The sequence below is a fragment of the Amia ocellicauda genome, chromosome 14, assembly GCF_036373705.1.
Source record: "Amia ocellicauda isolate fAmiCal2 chromosome 14, fAmiCal2.hap1, whole genome shotgun sequence".
NCBI lineage: Eukaryota > Metazoa > Chordata > Actinopteri > Amiiformes > Amiidae > Amia > Amia ocellicauda.
In genome coordinates this window covers 27314024-27322726 of record NC_089863.1, presented here as the reverse complement: position 1 = coordinate 27322726, position 8703 = coordinate 27314024, and the positions used below count along the sequence as shown (strand labels likewise).

The following is an 8703-nucleotide window of genomic DNA, read 5'->3' as shown; positions in this document are numbered from 1 at the left end:
AAGGCTCGAGCTAGTTACAGTATACAGTGGCTAGAAAAAGTATGTGAACCCTTTGGAATTACCTGGATTTCTGTATAAATTGGTCATAAAATTCGATCTGATCTTCATCTAAATCACAACAATAGACAAACACAGTCTGCTTAAACTAATAATACACAAATCATTGTATTTGTCTTGTCTATATTGAATACATAATTTAAACATTCACAGTGCAAAGTGGAATATGTATGTGAATCCCTAGGCTAATGACTTCTCCAAAAGCTAATTGGAGTCAGGAGTCAGATAATGAGACAAGATTGGAGGTGTTGGTTAGAGCTGCACTGTCCTATAAAAAACAATCACAAATTTTGAGTTTGCTATTCTCAAGAAGCATTGCCTCTGGCACCAAGACGTTAGCAGCAGATCCTTTAAGTCCTGTAAGTTGCGAGGTGGGGCCTCCATGGATCGGACTTGTTTGTCCAGCACATCCCACAGATGCTCGATTGGATTGAGATCTTGAGGAATTTGGAGGACAAGTCAACACCTTGAACTCATTGTTGTGTTCCTCAAACCATTCCTGAACCATTTTTGCTTTGTGGCAGGGCGTTTATCCTGCTGAAAGGGGCCAATGCCATCAGGGAATAACGTTTCCATGAAAGGGTGTTCATGGTCTACAACAATGCTTAGGTAGGTGGTACATGTCAAAGTAACATCCACATGGATGGCAGGACCCAAGGTTTCCCAGCAGAACATTGCCCAAAGCATCACACTGCCCTTCTTGCCTTCTTCCCATAGTGCATCCTGGTGCCATGTGTTCTCCAGGTAAGCGACGCACACACACTTGGCCATTCACACGATGTAAAAGAAAACATGATTTATCAGACCAGGCCACCTTCTTCCATTGCTCCGTGGTCCAGTTTTGATGCTCACATGCCCATTGTAGGCGCTTTCGGCAGTGGACAGGGGTCAGCATGGGCACCCTGACTGGTCTGTGGCTACGCAGCCCCATACGCAACAAACTGCGATGCACTGTGTGTTCCGACACCTTTCTATCAGAACCAGCATTCACTTTTTCAGCAATTTGAGCTACAGTAGCTCGTCTGTCGGATTGGACCAGACGGGCCAGCCATCGCTCCCCACGTGCATCAATGAGCCTTGGCCGCCCATGACCCTGTCGCCGGTTCACCGCTTTTCCTTCCTTGGACAACTTTTGATAGGTACTGACCACTGCAGACCGGGAACACCCCACAAGAGCTGAAGTTTTGGAGATGCTCTGACCCAGTCGTCTAGCCATCACACTTTGGCCCTTACACTTGCCCATTTTTCCTGCTTCTAACACATCAACTTTGAGTACAAAATGTTCACTTGCTGCCTAATATATCCCACCCACTGACAGGTGCCATGATAACAAGATTATCAGTGTCATTCACTTCACCTGTCAGTGGTCATAATGTTATGGCTGATCGGTGTAAGTTATGCTCTAGAAACCTGCCATCAATCAAACCTGCCTTGGGTGTAGTAGAAAAAAATTGAATAACAAAATTAGGATTGCAACGCAACCAAATTATACTAGCGAAAAAAAAAAAAACAAGAACGCACCAATATGGCACACAAAAACAAGCACAAGAGAAAGGTATTGTAATATTATATTATTATTTTTATTGCTGTACAACAATATGTCGATGACATTAGGTGTGTAGATAAACCTAGCTGGCTGTATGTTTTTTTTTTCTTTCTTTTTACTTTAATTGAACTGGACAGTCCAAGTTCACCTAAATGAAATCTCCAAATGATTTGCAGATATCTCAAAATGATTTATAGATATCTCAAAATGATTTAGAGATATCTGGAAATAATTTAGAGATATCTGGAAATCATTTGGAGATATCTCTAAATGTACTTTTAAATAAGATATCTCTAATTGATTTGCAGATATCTCTAATTGATTTGCAGATATCTTTAAAAGTTTTTGATGTATCTTGAAATATTTGAAGATATCTTTAAATGATTTAGAGATATCTCTAAATGATAATTTGGCTTGCCATACACGTTGTGCTTAAAGAGAAGTTGTTGTGAGAAATGTATTGTTTTGTGAGAAAGGGAGAATTGCATCCAATACATCAGTGGAGGTTCCGGCAAAACGCAAAAGCTGAAAATTTGACAAAGCTTATTTAAAACTGGGATTTACATGTAGCGGCTTCTCGACATTAACTGCAATTATAACTAAATATCACTTAATTCGGAAGATGACTTATGTGTCTAAAATTGCAACCCCAAATCCCATTACTTTGGCCATTGAGGAAACAAACACACCCCTCCCACTGATCAGGTAGGAAAAATGAATATTATATGGAATTAATCTATCATTGGTTTGTGTCATGTTTCTTAAATTGTTGTAAAGTTTTATTTTAGCGGTTTCCATTTCTACTGTTTTTGATCTCAAAATGTATAGCCTATTTCTGCAACTCATACGGATCTCTATATTGATCAAATCCCTACTTTTTTATTCATGATTTTCCAAATATTGCTGTATTGTTCTTATAAACTATGAGGAGGCGCAGTAATTTTTTGTCATTGATCAGAGAGGCTCAAGATAAAGTCTGAGAACCCCTGGTCGAGATACACTTATTTAAATCTGCAATATCTGTCAGGACCTTTATTGACTGACAGACTTCAGACTACAGGTGCTGCTGACTATGACTGAGCCTGGGGCAAAAATGTGTAAGACACTAAACCTATGTCATTGAAAAAAATGGGATGAGGAAAAAAAGTGAGGGGGGGGCAAATCAAATCCTGCTTAGGGCCCCCAAAAGGCTAGAAATGACCCTTGGGACAGACCATACACAACATTCAAACGAGTATTAGATTACTGAATGGTAAGTGATATACCAACAGATGTAATTCCAGCCTGCAGACGCTAGAGTGCGATAGCGATGTCACAGTGATTTTGCATTTTAGGTTTTTCTCACAGACAGAAAATAGAGAATGACATCGTTTCCCGTTTTCAGTTTGGATATTACTGCTCCTGGTGAAACCTCAGAAATCTCATCCCTGCTGAAAAAGGAATAGGGACGCTTTGCTTTCTAGGCAGTTTCGGTCCACAGTCCAGTTAACATCCAGCTGTGTATATGGTCCGTGTTTTGGTCATTCAATTTTCGTTCCACAATAAGCAATTGGAAAACTAAAATATTTGGGGGTTTTGGGCCACTCATGAACCCTACCGAGTTTTATAAACACTTCTGGCAAACAATCTCACCATTATTTACCAAAATGGCATCCAAATTAAAACAATCTTCTACAGTTCCTCCACATATGAACACAGCCCTTCTCAGTATTACTTAAACCAGACAAGGACCCAACACTATGCTCTAGCTATCGCCCCCTATATCTAATAAATACAGACCTTCAGATAATCAGTGAAGCTCTAGCCACCTGATTAGAATCGGTAACTCCACTGCTTATCTACCCCGACCAAACTGGTTTCTTCAGAGGTAGACGCTCTTCAAACAACATGCGTCGCCTACTCAATTTAATTAACATAACAAAACACAATACAGTAAAAACAATAATTGTATCATTAGCTAAAGAAAAAGCCTTTGACACAGTGAACTGGAAATTTCTACTTTGGTAATTGGTTTTTGAATCGTTCATTCACTGGATAAAGACATTATACACTTCACCTATGGCAGCAGTCACTAAGAATGGGATAACATCACAAAGCTTCACATTGAGCACCAGACAAGGATCTCTCTCCCTCCCCTCTCTCTCTCTTTCTCTCTCTCTCTCTCTCTCTGTCTCTCTCTCTCTCTCTTTCTGCTCTATTTCTTGAACCACTAGCTGCTGCAATAAGACAGAATTCAAAGTCTCAGTACAAACCACAAGATCAGCGTTTATGCAGATGATGTATTGTTCCTCCAAAATCCCTCAGATTCAATACAAAAAGCGATTGAAGTCATAAATGCATTCTCTATTATGGACTACTCCATAAACTGGACTAAATCTCCAATGCTTCCCTGATGCGGAGACTCCCAGAATGCTGCAGGCCAGACACCTGCTCTCCCTTTCAGCACTGGATTATCAAATACCTAGACATCAATATCTCAACAAATCTGTCAGTTATTCCATCTACATTTTACTCCACTCATACAAATCATACAAGATGATCTGAACCGATGGATGAACCCACCACTGTCCATCACTGACAGAATGGGAACAATTAAAATGTCCATTCTGCCCTAAATTAACTACCTTCTCGCCATGGGTCCAGTACAACCTACAACCACATGGTTCCCGACATTAGACTCAATAATTACAAAACTGTACTGGAAAAATAATCAACCTCGGATTAAGTTAACCACATTACAGGAAAGCAAAGTCCAAGGAGCCCTAGAGGCACCAATGTTGTTCAATACTACCTGGCTAATCAACTACAATATATTAGAAAATGGCTACACTCAAATAAACACATCAACCTATGGATACAAATCAAACAGGCTGTATGTAAAGACATTTCAGTTAATGACTTACCCTTCATAACCCCAACTGTAAAACATCATAACACTGTAATCTCCTCAACTTTGTGGAAAATTAACAGAATCACTCAGTTTACAATGACGCCCAATATGGTCGAATCCTGACTTCCTTATTATAAAAATGCCAATATTGTTTAGCACATGGAAAAGGAAAGGTATTACACATTTATATCACATATTTGAAAACAATCTCCTCAGCTTCACTGATTTGGAACAGAATTTAGTTTCCAGACCACTGCGGTCTTCCAGTGCCAGAAGACTAACTCGGCCTCCTCTCCACTCTCCTTCCTCCAGAGCTGCTCCTTCTCATCCCTGGCCCCTAAATGGTGGAACAACCTTCCCACCGAAGTCAAAACAGCAGAGTCCTGCGCCTCATTCCAGCGCTTACTCAAGACACATCTTTTCAGACAGTACTTGTAATATTAGTCCTGTTTAATCCCCGTTAGATAGCACTTCATAGCATTTTATCATGCTTCTTGCGTTATTGATTGATTTCCTCCTTGCTCCCTTTCCCGTAACCCTTGACTGTGACCTTACATCTTGACGGCACTTAGCTTTACTTTCCAGTATGTATGTCCGCACTTACAGTACTTAACTGTATAAATTGGAAATTGTGAAATGTATCTTGAATTGCTTCTTTTAATGTAAATTTGAATTTGCAGTGTTTGATGCCTTGTACTTAACTGTATTGTTGCATTTTGTATTGCACTTATGTTGTAAGTCGCCCTGGATAAGGGCGTCTGCCAAGAAATAAAAATAATAATAATAATAATATAATATGGGCAGTAGGGATGTGCTCTCCTATCTGCTCCACTGATGTGAAGGCTGTTTGTCTGCCGCCTGCCTTTAAAACACACGTCACTGCAGTGCATGCTGGGACTGGAGTTGGTCAAGCGTTTCACTGCCAGATCAAATGTACCGATGTGTCTGATCCGGATCAGAGATGGCCGTGTAAATGTGCCTAATGTCTCAGAGAGGAGAGAGAGACGGTGGTACTCTCACACACAGACAGTGTCTCAGAGAGGAGAGAGAGACGGTGGTACTCTCACACACAGACAGTGTCTCAGAGAGGACAGAGAGACGGTGGTACTCACACACACACACAGTGTCTCAGAGAGGAGAGAGAGACGGTGGTACTCACACACACACACAGACAGTGTCTCAGAGAGGAGAGAGAGACGGTGGTACTCTCACACACAGACAGTGTCTCAGAGATGAGAGACAGACGGTGGTACTCACACACACAGTGTCTCAGAGAGGAGAGAGAGACAGTGGTACTCACACACACAGTGTCTCAGAGAGGAGAGACAGACGGTGGTACTCACACACACAGTGTCTCAGAGAGGAGAGAGAGATGGTGGTACTCACACACACAGACTCTCAGAGAGTAGAGAGAGACGGTGGTACTCTCACACACAGACAGTGTCTCAGAGAGGAGAGAGACGGTGGTACTCTCACACACAGACAGTGTCTCAGAGAGGAGAGAGAGACGGTGGTACTCTCACACACACACAGTGTCTCAGAGAGGAGAGAGAGACGGTGGTACTCTCACACAGACAGTGTCTCAGAGAGGAGAGAGAGAGACGGTGGTACTCACACACACAGTGTCTCAGAGAGGTGTGAGACGGTGGTACTCTCACACACACAGTGTCTCAGAGAGTAGAGATAGACGGTGGTACTCTCACACACAGACAGTGTCTCAGAGAGGAGAGAGAGACAGTGGTACTCACACACACACAGACAGTGTCTCAGAGAGTAGAGAAAGACGGTGGTACTCACACAGCACAGCGCACAGAGTAGCGGCTCCCATACTGCCTGCAGGAGAGTGACACTAAGAGACACAGGACATTGGCTTACACAGACACACACACACACACATTCACACATACAGAGACTCACACACACCTCAGCTTCCTCAACTGTGCCAGCTCAGCCCCGCCTTCAATTGCCTCTCAAGATAAAACTGACACACAAACTACCACACACACTCACACAAGCCCTTGAAACATCACCCTTAAAAATAATGTTCCTGTCTTTCCGAGCCAGGCCGCTTCTTTGCAAGAAGTTCTTGTTTCTGTGTGCGTGAGTCAGAGGGAGAGAATATTTCATGCAATCATACACACACAGATACACACACTCCAACAATCACACACACACACTGGGAGATGTGGGACTCGAAGCATGTTTTGAGTAAAGTGTAAAGTGTACATACATTTCAATAATGATAATAATTACAACAATCTACTATTAATAATAATAGAAAAATACTAATGATAATAACAATCTGAGGGGAGTCTGGCACAGAGCTCACAGGGGTAGACATGGACAGGGGCCACTGCGGCCGGCTGGCTGCAAACAGCCACGGCCTTCAAATCTAACAATAGCGATGCAGCTCTGTGGGCCCGGTGCACAGGTCACTGCCGAAACTGAAACAAACCGACTGAGGAGGAAGAAAGAGGAAGGGCAGTTGAGGTTTTCCTGGCTAATTAAAGCTGACCCCTGACCCCTGCAGTTTCCATCACTTGAGAATCAGGTGCTACACTATCTGAGGAGGGTAGGCGGGAGAGAGAGAGACAGAGGATGAGGGAGAGGCGAGAGGTGAAAGGTGCAGAGAGAGAGAGAGAGAGAGAGAGAGAGAGAGAGAGAGAGAGAGAGAGGTGAAAGGTGTATGTGGGGAAGCGCAAGAGAGAGAGAGAATGAGATCAAAGAGGCAGAGGGCAGTGTTGTGGGAGGTGGGGCACCACCGCATCAGAGAGGAAGTAACTGAGGCTCGAGAGAATAAAGACAGTAGAGGCACTTTCTGTCACAGGCCTGTAGTCACTGGGGCTCTGAGTTTGTCACTTCCCTGAAGAGACAGTTGAGCTGTGAAGAGCAGAGCTTCAACAGGAAGACACTCCCACACACACACACACACACACACACAAACGAGTGTATAGAGCTCAGGGCAGTGTGTGTGAGTGAGAGTGAGGTTAGTGACAATAGTACCACTATACATGACTGACTGAATGAACGCAACACAGCCACGCACTTTGAAAAGTGATAAAATTGCTTTAGCTCAAACAGGAGTGAGTGAGAGTGAAAGAGAAAGTAAAATGTGTGTGTGTATGTGTGTGTGTGAGAGAGAGAGAGAGAGAGAGAGAGAGAGAGAGAGAGACAGAGAGAGAAAAAAGAGTCCCCTTAAGCTCATTCTGACCCCCACTAACACTGCGAACACTGACCAGCTTCAGGTCAGCACTCCTTTCCTGCCTCCAATCAGAGTCAACCAGATTATAAAGATCAAACCTCCTGTCTGGATCATTGGGACACAGAATCTAAATCCCACAGTGAACTGGATCAATTTTGGACCCTAAACAGCGAGTCCACCCTGCAGAGTCTCTTCACTGTCAGAGATACGAAGCAGAGACAGATCTGACCCAGTACCGGCTCAGTGACCACAGCCTGGACAGACAGACGGGCCGACACAGGCAGAGCTGGCTGCCCAGAGAGACAGGAGAGGTGGACACAGAGAGGACCGGCACTGTGGTCACTGAGAGACAGGAGAGGTGGACACAGAGAGGACTGGCGCTGCGGTCACTGAGAGACAGGAGAGGTGGACACAGAGAGGACTGGCGCTGCGGTCACTGAGAGACAGGAGAGGTGGACACAGAGAGGACCGGCGCTGCGGTCACTGAGAGACTTCATTTTTGCAGGGGAAGCTAGAGAAATGAGCGGGAAAGTGCAGAAGGAGCAGCGGTATGAGCTGCTCATTTAAGAGGTTTCTTTCTGCAGGTTTAGGATAAAAGCTAAGCGTTATTGTAAAGACAAGTACAGGATGTGAAGAGTGTTTCGTGAATGTAAACAACTAGAAAACACATTTGAGGAATAGGTTGTGTAGGACACAGTTAACCTGCGTTAACCTGTTTGAGAGACTGTGTCCCGGTGCAGGAGGACTGGAGACCGGAGGTGCGCCGGATCCATCCTGGGCTCTTTCAAGAGGAGTATGTTCCGGTACTACAGAGGAGGAAGCTCATCCTGCTCGTCGAGGGATCATCATTTTTTTGGTTCCCCCCACCAACAGTAGGCGCTGTCGGTGATTGGATCAGATGTACCTCTTATACCTCTTATGTCCGCAGTTATGCGCAGATCTGCGCTGTGCCACCAATGGGATCAGAAGATTTCTGCAGATCTGTGCAAGATGCGGAGCGGAGCTGGA

At 43.9% G+C, this 8703-nt stretch overlaps 1 protein-coding gene across 1 annotated transcript in view; it reads right to left on the bottom strand.

The window, feature by feature from the left end:
* Nucleotides 1–6409, bottom strand: part of LOC136767579 (Fc receptor-like protein 2) — a 31809-nt gene extending 25400 nt beyond the window's left edge. Inside the window, exon 1 of the mRNA XM_066721462.1 lies at nucleotides 6291–6409. Within this exon, the coding sequence (XP_066577559.1) occupies nucleotides 6291–6321 (31 nt within the window). The 5' untranslated portion in view covers nucleotides 6322–6409. The remainder of the gene's footprint in view (nucleotides 1–6290) is intronic.
* Between the last annotated feature and the right edge of the window lie 2294 nt (nucleotides 6410–8703).